This window comes from Wyeomyia smithii, chromosome 2 (genome assembly GCF_029784165.1).
Source record: "Wyeomyia smithii strain HCP4-BCI-WySm-NY-G18 chromosome 2, ASM2978416v1, whole genome shotgun sequence".
Lineage (NCBI taxonomy): Eukaryota > Metazoa > Arthropoda > Insecta > Diptera > Culicidae > Wyeomyia > Wyeomyia smithii.
The window spans coordinates 111681464-111698391 of record NC_073695.1 but is presented as its reverse complement, the minus strand read 5'-3'; the positions used below and the strand labels follow the sequence as shown (position 1 = coordinate 111698391).

General features: G+C 37.9%; 1 protein-coding gene across 18 annotated transcripts in view; it reads left to right on the top strand.

The window, feature by feature from the left end:
* The window catches only part of LOC129725319 (transient receptor potential cation channel trpm), a 296317-nt gene that overhangs the window by 71334 nt on the left and 208055 nt on the right, over positions 1-16928 (top strand). For 3 of the 18 annotated variants that reach the window (XM_055680987.1, XM_055680985.1, XM_055680986.1), the window contains one exon: positions 12688-12752. The exons of the other annotated variants lie outside the window; for them this stretch is intronic. In XM_055680987.1, coding sequence (XP_055536962.1) covers positions 12732-12752 — 21 coding nt within the window. In that variant the 5' untranslated portion in view covers positions 12688-12731. The remainder of the gene's footprint in view (positions 1-12687; positions 12753-16928) is intronic. 18 annotated transcript variants of the gene reach the window in all.

The following is a 16928-nucleotide window of genomic DNA, read 5'->3' as shown; positions in this document are numbered from 1 at the left end:
TCCAGTGTCATACGACGCAGTTTAATTAGCCTTTGCAATGAGTCATATGCCGCCTTAAGATTTTGAGACCTTAAAAATACCGCAAGCTATACTCCCGGAACCCTCTGTAAGTTCCGTCGTAGGGTGGAAATTTGTTCCGTCGTGCAACGCTTTCGCCAACGAAGGATTCCGTTAACAGTCTCAATCTAAAGAACAAGATACGGGACAGCACTTTGAATGTGGAGTTGAACAACGTAATGCCTCGATGTTTTTCGCTTGTTCGTCGCTCATAATCCTCATCCTGTTCTTGTCTTGCTCCTCTTGTTCTTCACCGTTTAATAGCAAATGAAAGTGCTCCTTCCACCCGTATGCAACCGTCGGCTTATCCGTTAGCAGGTTGCCGTTCTTGTCATTACACATGACCGACATGGGGAAATTTTTTCTTCGGACTCTGTTGACTATTCTATGGGAGCTCCGCCCGTAGTTTCTAGTAAAGTTGTCTTCTGCGCTGCCGTGCACCTGCTCCTCGTATTCGCGCTTTTTCCACGGTGGACTCTGTATTCGACAGCTCTAGCCTTCCTGTATCTTTGTCTGTTCTGACGTGTTGCCACAGTGAGCATGTGGCTCCTGGCACGGTTAACTCGTCCGTCGCTCTCTGGCATTTAGCATCAAACCAGCTGTCACGCTGTCTTCCACGCGTCGTACCTACCACCTCTCTCGCAGTCGTTTTAATGGCACCGTGAATACTACTCCACCGCCCATTTATGTCTCACCCTCGTGTCTCCTGTTGTTCTGCGGTCCGTTGTTCTAGTTCTCTGGTGTATTCTTCTGCTACGCCAGCAGCTTTCAACCACTGTATGTTGAAACGGATCGTCCTTTCTGTGCGAGATTTCAGCACGTTTGGCAACCGTGCTCGGATCTTACCAACGACGGAATAATAGTTAGAGTCAATGTTGGTCCCCGAAAAGACCCAATATCAGTAACATCCGGAAAGTGCCGACCGTCAGTCAGTACGTGATTTTACTGGGAACAAGCTTCTCCATTTGAATGCCTCAAGGTGTGTTTCCGAATATTCAAATTGTCGCAACTTTAAGTAGAGTACATCGGTTTTGCTGAAATGCGGCGTGCTTATTATACTATAAAAGAATTTAAAATGTAGACTTAAAATACAGAAACGGTATCCTTCAACCACTCTAACGTTAAATTAGAGAAAAGCCATTGTTAGCAAGATTAAACAATATTTCGGTCCGTGTTTTGGGTTGAGACGGTGGATGTTGTAATTATTTTCGTCAGTAATATATTCTAATGCGCATTTTGCAGCCAGTTGTACTCTGATTTCTTGGAAAAAAGGCTTCAACTGCAGTCTTGTATCTTTACTTTTTTATTACGGCATCTTTAAAACAACTTTCAACAATACACTTCAATGCTTTATTTTTGGGCCTAAAGAACACTACATACGGCCCAGACGAATCCTCTGGGTAAAGCTTAGCGCTTTTGCAAGAACAGGTGAAAGCCGGGTTGATTTTTCCTAGGTACCTTGTAAACTGTATCATCAGATCGAGGAACATGTGGGAATTTTTCCGTAATCTCTTCCGAGTTAGGCGGGTTTAAGCCCACGTCCACCTCCTTCGCGTAGATCGTTCACCAAAGGTAAAAAAATCATACCAGAATGGAAACGAAAAGCAAAAATTGCTTAGCTGTTCTACAGGGTGACAAAAAAATCCGGTCACACAGGAAAATCTCAATATTTCAAAGAATAAGAATAAAATCTGAATCTGGCTTTCATAGCTTTATTCAGTAACTCATAGATACTTCACAGACGATATCTCGGAACTACACCACCTTTCTCTGATCGAACCAGCTTCAGACGTCTCGGAAAGTCGTCGCAAGCGGCGCGCACGTGTTCCATCGGCATCTCGTCCCAGATTTTCGTGATAACTCGCTTGAATTGCTTTAAATTTGTTATTTTATAGTCGTTCAGCTTCGACATCATGTATCTCCACATGAAATAATCCTGTGGATTCAGATCCGGGGACGACAGAGGCCATTCATTCTTCGAAATGAAATCGGTCAAGTTTTCCTCACACCACGCCTGAACAACCTTTGCCCTGTGGGATGGGGCGCCATCTTGCTGGAAGCAGTAGTAATCGTGTTCAAACAATAGTTCAGCTTGAGGCAGAACATTTTTATTCAAAACCGTGTTCAGGTAGTACGCTGCGTTGATTTTCACCCCTTTATCGATAAAAATAAGAGGCAGTTTACCTCTCTTGCAAATGGCTCCCCAAACCATCACTGACGTCTTATTTTGGAAACGGGGAACGTTCAGCTTGTCCGCAGGAGCTTGCTTGCTGGCTCACACTCTAAACTCGATCATTTTGGTGATTGACTGTTTGCTCCAAACCGAACAGCTTCTCGTCCGAAAAAATAATCTCGTCATCTGCGCGCCAACCGAGCAATTCCCGCGACCGTTGGTACCTCTTGTGCTTTGTAGCTTTGGTAACCCCATGAACCACCTGTTTTTTGTACGGTGTAAGTTTTAAATCCTTGCGCAGAAGCAGGCGGATTGATTCTCGGTTCATTTTAAGGTTCCTGGTCAGCTTCCGTGCTTCCGTGATTTTCGTGATAACTCGCTTGAATTGCTTTAAATTTGTTATTTTATAGTCGTTCAGCTTCGACATCATGTATCTCCACATAAAATAATCCTGTGGATTCAGATCCGGGGACGACAGAGGCCATTCATTCTTCGAAATGAAATCGGTCAAGTTTTCCTCACACCACGCCTGAACAACCTTTGCCCTGTGGGATGGGGCGCCATCTTGCTGGAAGCAGTAGTAATCGTGTTCAAACAATAGTTCAGCTTGAGGCAGAACATTTTTATTCAAAACCGTGTCCAGGTAGTACGCTGCGTTGATTTTCACCCCTTTATCGATAAAAATAAGAGGCAGTTTACCTCTCTTGCAAATGGCTCCCCAAACCATCACTGACGTCTTATTTTGGAAACGGGAAACGTTCAGCTTGTCCGCAGGAGCTTGCTTGCTGGCTCACACTCTAAACTCGATCATTTTGGTGATTGACTGTTTGCTCCAAACCGAACAGCTTCTCGTCCGAAAAAATAATCTCTCCCGCGATCGTTGGTACCTCTTGTGCTTTGTAGCTTTGGTAACCCCATGAACCACCTGTTTTTTGTACGGTGTAAGTTTTAAATCCTTGCGCAGAAGCAGGCGGATTGATTCTCGGTTCATTTTAAGGTTCCTGGTCAGCTTCCGTGCGGATTGGGCGGGATTCCGGCGAAACCGGTCTCGTATAATCTTTTTCAGCCTTGGAGTTCTCACAGACCTTGGTCGTCCAGATCGTGCCTTGTCTTTGGTGCCTCCGGTCTCTAGGTACCGATTTATGGTCCGGTACACGAATTTCCGGTTGATTCCGAGCGGTTTTAGGTGTTTGAATATGTGTCCGGGTTTGTACCCTTTCACATATTCAGCGATAACAGCTGCTCTTAACTCTGCCATGGCTCACAACTCATTGTAAACAAACTGCACAGAAACGAAACTCTGCCACTTTGGGCAGCAAAGTTGATCCTTTCATTTTCCATATAGATGGCACCAGAGAGATGCAACGTGTAGGCTACAGGCGACCCCAAAAAAGTGTGACCGGACTTTTTTGTCACCGTGTAAGCACCACATCCATGTCACGAACGTCATTCCCATACATTTGCTTGAAGCCAATATTCTCTGGCTCTCTGGCTCGATTTTACGTCAAAAGGCTGTCAGTGCTTTCGAAACAGCCGAATAAGCTTCGTTCATGCAAGATCAGCTGTTGCTGCAAGTGGTGTGTAGAAATCTAAAAAGCAATGTTGATGAATGTGAATGTTGTTTTTTTTTGTTTCGTTCGTTCTCTAGATGTTGTGCAGGACATAAATAGATATGTCCAGACATGTTTCAACACGTTCTGGATCATAAATTCAATATTCATATTGTTATGTATTCATTAGAACTTCTCACGCGAAAAAAATGTGCAACAGCCTATGCGGCACAATGAACGGAGCTTAAGATCATATCATTAACAGTAGCGCCATCATCATCGGCGGCGGCTTCAGGAAACAGTCGCCGTGACATGGGTCTGGTAAGCACCGAGGCTCACGCCGCGCGGCACAATTCTTTCGAGAAAGCAGCGCACGCAAACCGCCAAGTATAAATGACAGTTCTTAAAGGTATGCGATTCACGTCGATGCATTAGTATTAGTGATCGTTATGAACTTTTTCAGATTTTGTATGAAACTTGAAATGATTATGCATTTTAAACTAAACTTATAAAATATGCTGTTTTTCATCATTTTGCCGGTAACCTTTCAGCACTTTTCGTGTTTTTCTTGTACTTTGAAAGCGCTTTTAAATAGAGCCGCTTATTTTTCATACAGTAATAAAAGTCATGAGCTATGACAATGACTAAGATTATGCTCCAACTATTAGAAATATAGCATTTTTATATATTTTATTTTTATATATTTTATTTTTATATTGTCGCAATTTTTCACACTAAATCAAAATTAGTATCAACTTCTAGTGTGTTTCAACTGGAGATTCACTCTCCAACCAAAAAAATGAAATACAGTCAGGTTTTTTTACGCGTGGGATACGTGCCTCGTGAAAAAAACGAGTAAAAAAACCGCGTTAATTCGAAAATCTGCGTAAAAACCGCGCTAATTCAAAAATCCGCGTAAAAAACCGCGTTAATTCAAAAATCCGCGTAAAAAACACGTTTTTTTTAAAATCCGCGTAAAGTAGTCCAGCAAGAAGGGCTTTAGAAAAAAACCCGAGACGCTCTAGAACCAGTATTTAAAATTGTCCTCTTTGACGGTCATAACGGATCTTTCGGTGGGTGGAGAGTATTTTTTGGACTAAGTCTTTTACTAGATAAACACTTAAACGTTTCTGGTTCCAACTCACGTTAATTCTTCCGAATTTTATCGAATTCGTGAAATTTTTTTTTGAATTAGCGCGGTATCGCGTAAAAAAAACCGCGTTAATTCAAAAATCCGCGTAATTCAAAAATCCGCGTAAAAAAACCTCGTAAAAAAAACGCGTAAAATAAACCTGACTGTATAAAACAACATAAAACGAGAAATTTCCAAAAATGTTCCGAATTCCATACAAAACGCGAAATTTATCATAACGAGATTTGTTTGTGTGCGTGGATAGACAAAAATGTAGCATACCTTGTAGAACTGTCATCTATACTTGGCGCAAACCGATGATTCTCCTTCACTTTCGGATTCCTTAACCTCGTTGTAGCGAGTGTCCAATCCACCGGAGCTGGTCTTCTGTAATACACAGCATTCCAATATCAAAACGATGCGGCAACTGTCAGCGAATAACAGCAACAAAAGCGCAGATTGATTGGACTCAGGGCAGCAAAAACGGGATCAGTTAACCTATTTCAGTTGTCTAAATATTTGTATATTTTCACAAAGCACAATCGAAACTCTGAAAATTGTGACACGAAAATTTTTCGCGTCCGTTCACTTTCGTAGCTTGCTGCGAATCATTAGAACACAGTTAACTAACTACTAATGTAAACTCACTTTCTTACTCATTCTGGTAGGGGAATTGTGGGTAAAATGAACAGGGGTGGTAAAATGGACACCCGTTTAAATCTCGACTATTAGGTTGAAAAATAGTACAAACTTCTTTGGCACCTTATCTAAGAGGTATGGTAACGATATAAACAATGTGTGTGTGTATGTGTGTGTGAGAGAGAGAGAGAGGGGAGGGACCTGTACAGTGTAGTAGAATGTATAATACGGAATTTATCGATAAGAAAAAAATACAAAATGTTTATGATAACATTTTTTTCTTCTGGTTTCATACGTAGTTGCTGTTTCAAGCGACGACTGCCTTGAGAATATTCTGTTGATATGTAGACCTTAGTAACACCTGCATCATCTTTTTCGAAAAAAATGAAAGGAAAAAGTTATAAATAAGTCATAAATAAGTTACTACGAAAACATTAAGTTTTAATTTACTCGCATTAATGTTTTAAATCTGAATGATGTTTTAAATCGGACTGATTAGTTTTTTTTTATTCATCTAAGGACTGATTAGTTGAAGTTGAACTGATTTATAACATGTTTATAACCAGCGTTTTTTTTAGCGTATATATAAACAACAGTGTTGAATATTCGTTAGTGGAGTATAGTGGAGACAAAATTGAAAAATGGCCGCATCAATTGTAGTTCAGCTTTAAATCAGCTGTAAATGTGATTTGATGGTGTGAACTGAATCCAATTTTTTAAAACAACATACTTTTTGAATGATTATCTTATGATGTATGATCTCTAATTCTGTTCTGTCAATATTTTTCTATAAAATTTCAAACACTTTCTAAAAGTCATATCTATCTCACAGTCAACCTTCCTCATCTCTAAAAATATGCAAAGATGCTTAGGGTAGTAACACACATACAAAGTTTCATTGAGTTTTGATAGGGTGCTGCCAATATCTGGTCAAGTTGACGCGAAATCTTTTAAAACTTTTCAGAATATACAATATATCATCATATACAAAAAATTGTGATGTTTTGGTAAACTTTGGAGTTAATTTTTTCCAAATTTTGCGTGACATCATTAATGGATCGTCCCTAACAGCAGTTATATATGAAACCACGTTTTGTATTTTTTTACTATCGATAAATTTCTTATTATACATACTACTTCACTACACAGGTCCCTGCCCCTCTCTCTCTCACACACACATACGAACACGCACACATACGCACACATTGTTTATATCGTTACCATACCATATATTTCAATATTTCTAGCGTCTCCATAAATGGACAAAAATGGTCAAAACATTGAATAAAAGTAGGAGGTTGTATCCAAGACACGACCACATAAATGACGTAGAACTACGTACACTATTAACAAATGCATTGAGTGTTTCATTACCCTAGTAACCCAACTGGTTTTATCAAAGTTTTATAGCGCTTTTTTGGCTGTATTGAGCGCTATAAAACTTTGATAAAACCAATATTTTTGCTTGGGTAATGAGTTATAATGCCTACTAATGAGGGGTTGTGAATTTCGTGAACCGGATTCAGCAGTTAGCAGAACGTGCCGAGTTAAAAACCATACACAGCACACACACACAAATCATACCATATCATAGACACACGCACATCATACCATATCATACAGACACATACACTGCCGTTCCAATCATAGTAGTCCCATGTTCTACACAAACCTTATGCACGCTGGGACAACTATGCTTGGAAAAGCAGTACACATCATACCATATCAAACAGACACACACACTCACACACATACACACACACGCACACATCATATCATATACACACACACATCATACCATATCATCACACCATACACACATCATACCATATCATACACACATACACACATCATACCATATCATACACACATCACACCATATCATACACACATCATACCATATCATACACTCACAGCAAGCAAGCGACCAATCAGAGGACGTTATTTTTATTTCAACGAGGCTTGACAATTTTCAATAGTGCAATAGTTCGTAGATTCAAACAACATTTTTCTGCATTTGGGCAGATACGTGTATAATTTTCCAATCGATTGCTGCAAGAATGAAGAAAATCGGTTGGAAACCAACCGACCTATGAGCATTTGAAAAGGGAAAAATTTCGTCCCAGTTTTTCAGTTTGCATCCCTGTGTGGTATGCTAAAGTAAAACGTAGTTCTACGTCAAAAACTCAAACTAATTTTATTCAAGTTTTCCCCGATAAAAGATTTTAAAACCCCTTTCATTTGAAAGCTTTGACCCTAAACTACCTTTTGGTGAAGTAAAACCCGAGGTGCATTAAAGTTGCATAATATTCCGTTTCTGACACGGCGTGTGGTGGTGATGTTATTTTTGGCCTACAGAAAATAAGTTTTTTTCTAGTGTAAAACAGTATTTTATAACGGTTCTTCTGCAAATATCTGTACTCAGACTACTAACCAGCAGAAATCATTAAAGGTTAGTAATTGTTTAAATGATTTTCTCGATATTTTTAGGCATTTTCAATAATATGTATGTGCGGGTAAAATGGACAGCCCATGGTGATGGGGGAAAAATTGAATTATTTTCCATTGAATAATCTAGATGCTTCGTGTTTATATCAGAAAAAGCAAAGGTAAACTCGGAACGATGAACAGATGACCGAGGCTAAACGTACCGTTGAATGCGGACTGTCTGTAAAAAAAGCTTCCGCGATTTCCCGGTTTCTTGCGGATAAGGTCATACATTATTATTAATTCTACCGCAAACGGTGAAAATTGAACTGTTGGTGAATGCATAAGTGTGTCACGTGCTATGAAACAACATTTTACTATCTGTAAAGGAATGATTAATGTTCACGCCCAAGGTGTTCATATTACCACCTCCCTATGTTCATTTTACCTACACGTGTCCATTTTACCCCCGAAAAACTGCTTTCGAAAATGTCCATGAAAACTACGAAAAATACTATATTTGAGTACCTCTTCTTATTTTTTGTATCAACCGTTAGTGGCACAGTTACTGTGCGCTATAGACTTATAGTTGTAGTTTTAAACTGTGGAGGAAATTGGGAAATGGCTTAGGGTGTCCATTTTATCACCCCTTCCCCTAGGAAGTTTTAAGAACATCGAACGAGCAGTTCTTGCTCGTCTTCCAGCAGAACAGAAAAGACGCATATGCCTTTGAACGCGAGAACAATTGGCATTCGATATCCTTTGTTCAATCGAGATTTTCGTACATTGTGCTTTTATTTGCCGACATGCCGAGTCGCTGTGGGTTTTTCTCGACGCATGTGAGTAGTGGGAGCTAAAACCGGTGTTTCTAAAATGCGGAAGAACACCATCTGTGTTAAAATCCGAGTATGCCCTATGGGCTTCAAATTCAAGAGGCGAGAAATCACCCCAGAGACTGTAGATACTAGATTTCAGTCTGTGCAAGACGATACAGATGCACCACGTACGACATTACGTTCTAATGAAAATAACCGGAAAAATTTGTAGACCAGAACAGTTTCAAACACGCAATCATTGAAGTCGTATCAATTATTGAAGTCGTATCTACCAGATAGGATAATTGCCAAAAATCATTGGTGCAATGGTGTACGAACCTTGCGAAAGCGATTGCATCGACCAATTACCAGTTGCATAAAACTTGAGTTGAAAAATTCCTCGGAATCTTTATATGGGTCATTCACGACCATCACGGATTTGGCTCAAAGCTGGGGGAATTATTCATCTAGGTTCACTATGAAAAAATCCCAATTCTGGTGTCGATTGGAACACCCCCCGCTCTGTGGGACCCCCCTCTTTGTGACAAAGTCAGGCAATTTTTGTTCAAAATTCCGTTTTTCTTTTTCTTACAATTCATGGATGTAGGCCGTCCACAGAATACTGATCGATGATTTTTAAAGAAAATAAACCAAGGAATCCAAAAAAAATATTATTTTTGACTGGAAGTGTTGCCAGATAGATTATTTTCGTATTTGAAAACTAAATTTACATTTTTCGGCAAATGCAGCCATTTTTATTTTAAATTTGATAATTTTATCGTGTTCCTTGGAAAATTTCACGTAAGAAACAACTATCATCCCGAGGTAATATGAGCCAATCTCGAGATATAACATTTCTACGAAAATAGTTGTAAATTTCGTAATTAATTTGTTTGATAGTTTATAGCCGTAAGACACCCGAAAAATAGTGATGAGTGAATTTTGAAGAAAATAATTCGAGGAATCCAGAAAAAATATTATTTTTGTCCGGAAGTGTTGCCAGATAGATTATTTTTCTATTTTAAAACTAAATTTACATTTTTCGGCAAATGAAGCTGAGTTTATTTTAAATTTGAAGGTTTCATCGTGTTTCTCGGAAAATTTTACGTAAGAAACACTTATCAACCCGTGCTGATATGAGCCAATCTCGAGATATAATAAAATATTATTGACTTTTCGACATCGTATATGCTAAATTTAGCAACAAACGAGTCCAGTGACAGTGGAAGTGTCATCGAAAGGCAAGCCAAATGATTGATAATGATAATAAGGCTGATACAAATTTCGAATTCTTTTTATGTCCAAGGTTATCAAACTTAGCAAAGGGGGTGGCAAAAAATAAATATCACCGAGACGAAAAAAAGAAACATCTTTGATCAAAGTTTGTGTGCAAGTTATGACGTTTGTAACTTGCACTCAAATAAATGTTGAAAAATAACACTTTATTATAATTATTATCTATTTCGCTTGCCGTTTGACGACACTCTCTCTATCCCTGGACTTGTTCATTGCTAAATTAAGCATTAATGCTGTCGGAAAACAAATAAAATGAATAAAACGGTATGAGCTTTTTTTTTCTTCCCCTTCCAATATTTAAAATTTCTGAAGGGGGGGGGGGGGAGTGACATAAAATGAAAATAAAATTTGTAACGGCCTAATGTGCATTTTTCAACACACTTTTGCATGCAAGTTACAAACGTCGTAACTTGCACACAACTTTTTATGAAAGCTATTCCTTTTTTTCTGCTCAATGTTAGAGAACATCCATAAATGACGTAGCATTTGAGGGGGTAGGAGGGAGTTTTCAGTTTTGTGATGAAATGTGACGAGGGGGAGGGGAGGGGGTCAAGCCAAGCTACGTAGCAATTATGAAACTAAGAAAAAAGTGTTTTTTCTAATTTATCACTGTTTTGTCTGTTAACGGTTATTTTTATTATTTAATAAAAACCGGCAAAAAATATCAGAGAGGGAGAGGGGGGGGGGTTGCTATAAAGCTACGTAATTATCTAGAGGGGGTTTGACTTTGTGACGAAATGCAACGATGGGGGAGGGGGGAGTCAAAAAAACCTAAAAAAGCTATGTCATTTATGGATGTTCCCTTATTTATTTTTGCCCTTTCCTAAGCTAACTTTGATAATCGTGGACATACAAACTATTCAAAATTTGTATCACCATTATTTATATAGAAGAAGCGTTTAGTAGCTATGCAATGTAACAACTTTTAAAGAGAACGAAATTCCTCCGGAATCTGGTTCAATCAATGTCAACTATCGAGGGTGATCACCAAGCATGGAAAAGTTCACTCACTAGCAATATTTCATGCAAATGTGTTCTTTGATTCATCAGGTATCGTTCAACTATTTCCACTCGCGTACAAGTTTTCCATAGAAACGCTGCCGATTGTTTTTCGCTTCTATAAGGCTCCGAATACCATAGAAGTTTCAACAGTATCGCGAGAATCTTTGAGATATTATCGCCAGTGATACAAAAAAAAGCTCAACTGTTTGCTTACCGGAGCAAGCAGGTATCATCAATGCTAACGGAAATTGTAGCATGGTGCATTAGCATGTGATATTTGAAATCACCAAGAATCATCGTCGTATATCACGGTGAAAGCACGACTTGGAGTAGCCGAATTTCACCTACAAGCAACCAACATTTGAAAGAATCGCTGCGATCGCTGGAGTGCAATCGTTTATGATTCTTTCGGACATGTCGCTATATGTTGCTTGCCCACAGTGCGTTGAATGTATGGGAACGCGGGACAAAAATCAAAACAGCCATTCTAGTTTATTTTTCAATTGGAGTGACACGAAAAATGTTTAGTACCGATGAGAGCTACTATTTGCACAATTGACGAATGTCAAACTCGTCATCGCAAAAATGTCTCAAACGCCATTTTTTTGTACAGAAGCATAGAACGATAATTTTCCAAGAATTTTATCCATTTCGAGATAAAAGGCTTGAAAAGCATATTAAAATAATTTTTGGCGATGAAAAAGTGACCTAAACACCATCACATTCAGTTTTCATGATTATTTCTATTTAATCCTCTTTTAATTGTGTTTATTTACGGTTTACTGTTGCAAAACATCTAGACATTGTTAATCCAGGAATCTTTTATGTGTTTTGCCCATAAATTACGTGTTATACATAAAAGTAAGGGACATAATAACGACAAATTTCTCACTCTTGGTTACAGAGGTATCATTTGCAAACGCGAATTTCGGTTGAAAGAGCACACTCGAGCAATGGCAATCACTTCCAAAGTTTGAAGGACATTCCAAATAAGAGGAAAAAGAAATTCAGAGAAGTACTTTGGGGTACTTTTTTTGACAATCGATTTTAAATCGAAAGTGTCTTTTTTCTCTAAGCATTAATAAACATGATTAAGAAGGCTTTAACTTCCAAATGCGCTACGTTATGTCCCAATAGTAACATGTGAAATGCAGTAGTTACATGCCTCTACCGTTGCCATTTTGATTTCATCATGAAAAGATATAAAGTTCCGCCCAAAGCAGGCAATACTGAAACAAAATCATCAAAGAAAGCTACCTTATATTTCTTTGCTCTAAGTCGTCTCTCGCATGCGTGAGGATGTGTAACTTTTAATAGCGATGGTTTGCTAAGATTGAAAGCTTATGAATAGAACGTTCAGGAATGTTACCCGAATTATTGTTATGCGAAGCGATTTTATCCATCCTTGGTGATCACACTAAATATTGCAATGAATCTAAGAAATCAAGAACGCATTACATATATTCTTATTTTTTAAATCAATTTGTTTCTACATACTGTGCATAGTTGTGTTTCATTTGTTGTTAAATTATTTTTATCATTTCTTTGCTTTGTTTTCTAATTTCACTTTACAGTTTGTTTCATTTCATTTTTCAGGTGGAGCCCATTATTCTCCATTCGTGATATTTTCAATGTAAACAATGGTGTATAACAGTTTTATGGTAAGATAATTGCACGTGTTATGTTTCTTTTTTGTTTTCTAGTTTTTCATGCGTTCTGGTTTTAAACTCCGACATTGATACTTGTAGGGTGGAGGTAATTTAAATTTGTTTTGTTTCGTAAAATTTAATTGAATAGTGAGCATCAACAAAATCGATGACAAAAATATCTTTGCAAACCAAAAACGGAAAGCGTCTTGTTACTTAGGTCCGCTATATTGAACATTGGTTAAATATTAATCTAGCTTTTATGGGTTTTTTTTTTGGATGATAGTATTGAGCGTTTTGTTCGGACGTCAACATATTTGTTCTACCCATATTTGATTAAACTTAACGTTGTCGCTTTCCACTTATGACGTAAACTTCACGACTTACATCAATAGTTAATTTTAATTGTCAGTTTAGATTTTTTTTATCATTGTTATTGTTACTGACATATGAACCGTTGAGAGTTAAAGTGGTACATGTGCCATTGAGTAAATTTTTCAGGAGACGCGATAGACGAAAACACTCGGATAGTAAATTATTTTAAACATTTTTTCACAAAATTCAATGGACAAAATTCAATGGAAAAACATGTACCACTTTTGTTTTATGGAAAAAATAATGTCAACCAGAAAACGTTAAGAGCAAAAGTGGTACATGTCCGGTCTGAGTATGAAGGATGCATTATAGCTCGCTAATCTTAGAACATAGAACATCCTTGTCTTCAGCAGAGTGGACAACTGAGTACTATGAGTACTATAGGATGATGATCTGTTTGTTAAGTAAATCTGTCACTTCGTGGCGCTAGTGTATATGCATTTGGTAACAGAAGAAATTTATATAATCTAGATCGACTGGGGCCAATTCAAAGGAAAACCCCCTGGTGTCTTTAGGATTGTTCTTTGGGCGATAATAACTATACAATGGACTCAGGTTCAACTTTCGTTTACCCTCCGGATCCAGAAATACCATAGAAGAGGAAAACCTGAAAATTATTTTAGCTATAACTCTGGTATAAGTTATCAGATCTCGGCTTTTGTTTGATATTATGGTATATTATTGCGTTCTGCATTAATTTATACAAAAAAACCCCAAAAGTGGAAAAATGGCACATGTACCACTTTTGCTCTCAACGGCTCAAATGCGGTTTCGCATCCATTCGGCCTCACAAAGCATCATCATTAGCAAATACTTTCAAAGCTCAGTGCATAGGAAAACTTATTCTCAATTGAATGAGTGTTTGTTTAATTAAAATGGCATGCGAGACATATTATATATTTCCGCAATAATACATAACAATATATTTACACAATATTATAATTCTTTAGAAACTTGTTGGAACCTAGAACAAACGTTTCCCAAATAAAAGGTGTATGAGTTTTCGATGTAGATTAATTTATCTGTCTCCCATCTCTCAGCATTTCGTTCGCAATCAACAAAACGTCTGAGCAATTAGGTGCGTTTCTTGATTTTTAATTTCCAAAGCGTAGCTTTTATGGAAATTATTTCGTCCTGGTTTGCTTTTGCTTATTCAACAGTTATAGCAATATTATGATTTTAGCTTTTCAACCAAATTAAAACGCTGATTTGAGGTGGGTGCACACCGTCAGAGAATGATAATGTGTTGATTGCGACTAACATTAAGCTTGGCGGGGTCTGGAGAAATTCACTAAACTAATTATAAAACGAGAAGAAGAAACCAAACATTTAGATGTCAATCATAAGGCAATATACCTACTTAAACCGCGCACTCGGCAGATGTTGACATTCGAAGTTGGTGGAGAGATTATCAGGTGAATTTCCCATGATTAACAGGTTTGGATCGGCATCTCAGTATCATTTGCGGCTTCTTCAGAAATAACATTTTTTAAAGGCTCAAATATTCCTACTTCTAGGCGTTCCCTGGATTTTACAAAACTCGAGCAATCATTTTATGGAGAAAAAATTAGAATTGGATTTGGATTGACAAAAGTGTCTTGTAAAGCTGCCTTCTATTTTGTTTTGTGTCTAGGATTTTCATTAAGCCTTATTCTCACTGAGAAAATCATCAAAAATGGTTTGTTACTGCGGTTTAGAAACAACTCGAAATTATTTTTTAATCTAAAGTGAAATTAAAACATAATTTTGTTTCGCTTGAACATGTCGACACTTTTCTTGATACCAGTCTCCTTAAAAGTATAATCTGAATTGAAGTGTAAGAGCGAACCTTGCGTTTCTTGTTTTTTGCAAAGCATCGAATTAACTATATCTCGCCAAACATGTGAAAAGGGCCCATGTGCCATATGTAAACCAGCCAAATTTTCTCGTTTTTGATAAATACAAGTGAAATCTGCTCTTAATAATAAGATTTTTTGATAAAAGAATTTATTCTTAATCAAACAATCTTATTTGTACGGGTAGATTAAGGTTGTATTCATTGAAAAACGTTAAATTGTGGCTTGTTTACATATGGCACATGGGCCCTTTTCACATGTTTATCGGGATATATACTCAAAACATCCGTCGTATATCTGCCAGTATAAAACCGTAATTGTTTTTACCTACATTCTATATCCATGTTCCTGATATGCCGTCACAAAGCAAGGTATTCAATTTCCGCTATGCATATCCTGTCGTACACGGTCCAGCCCGCAAAACCATAAATTGAAGCGACAACTATCCATGTGGGAGCATTCGTCTGCCATTCTGATCATCTGTGTTTGTGTTTGTTCATCACGTGTGTTTGCTGTCGTCGGGGGCACTAATTTATCTACTGGTTGTAACCATTCACCCAACAAATAACCATGCGGTAGATTCTTGCCACGAGCACGCATTCGATGGTACCGTTCGTTCAGTTGTACGTCATTTGATTAGCTCTTGCTGCCCTGCCGTAGGGTATAGTAAACCTCTGAAGGAATAGGCCAGGCTACCGAGGTTTGTCCTTGGCATATGCCATTACATTATTTGCTAGGCTGATGTCCGGCAATTTGTTTAACTCGTAAGTAACTACAGCCTCGTACGTGACTGTATAGAAATTTTCATAGATATTTACTAGGAAACGCTCCAGACGCTGTGACTATGGTAATTTTCCAAATTGTCTGTTATTTACTGCGTGTGTGAAGAGACTGGTGTAAGGATTATATTAACCAGCAGCCTTGCATATGTCAGATTACCCGACCGTGCCCGGCTTTGGCACGAATCTCGTACAGATTATTGTGCTGATATTTAAGGAAAGCTGTCCAAGCGGGAGGTGTCTAATGAAGAGTAATCCAATTGAGTTAACAGCTCGGTTGGAAAATTAGACAGCGTAATACGTAGCTCGACAAGATGTGACAGCGATGAAAACTGGATGGTATACGTAGATGGATTCAATATTCCACACATTCAGTTTTATTTTTGTTATATGCGGGATGGTTTATCTGCAAGAATTTAAAAATTATAAATTATAAATATCTTCAAAAATCTGTCCACGTGGTATGTGGATGGCACCTATGTGCTGTCAGTTCGTTCCATCACTATGGGTATTAGTGACGGTCGCCCTAGGACTTTGCATTTCCCCCCAAAAAGGAATGCCCTCTTTGATGAAGTTCATTACCTTTGTTAGTTCAGCATTCCATACCTCGTTAGGCGTAAGGACATCTTTTCCAAAAATACGCTGTCTTTGCTGAAATAATGCACCGCATTGGCACAGTAAGTGTTCCGAAGTTTCAACTTCAAAATTACAGAAGCGACATAGGAAAACTGCTTCATTATTAATCTCAGCCCATATATTCATCACATACAACAGGAAAAACGCATATTTTCTAACTAAACCAATCTGCTAATCCATGGAATGGATTCTTCTTAGTTCACTTTAGATTTCTCATAAAGTAGAACCCTCAAAAACTCACTTAAAAGCTCTAAATTGGATATTATAGTCGGGCATCTGCACTCGAAAACTCATTTAACTCAGCTAACATAATCCACGCGTTGTTCTATATTCTTGAATTAGCAGAAATATATGAGATGAATTCCTACAATTCCTAAATTTCAACTGTATGTATTTTCATCTGTTTTCACTGCGTTGAAGAAAATCAATAGTTGTCAAATCAGTTTCTGTTAATACGAAAAAATCATACTGAAAATGTTAAATTATTCCGACATAATTGACATAAATGGACAGCAGTGGTTACCTAGGTTACCAATTTTGCATGTAAACAACTACAGCGGATATCT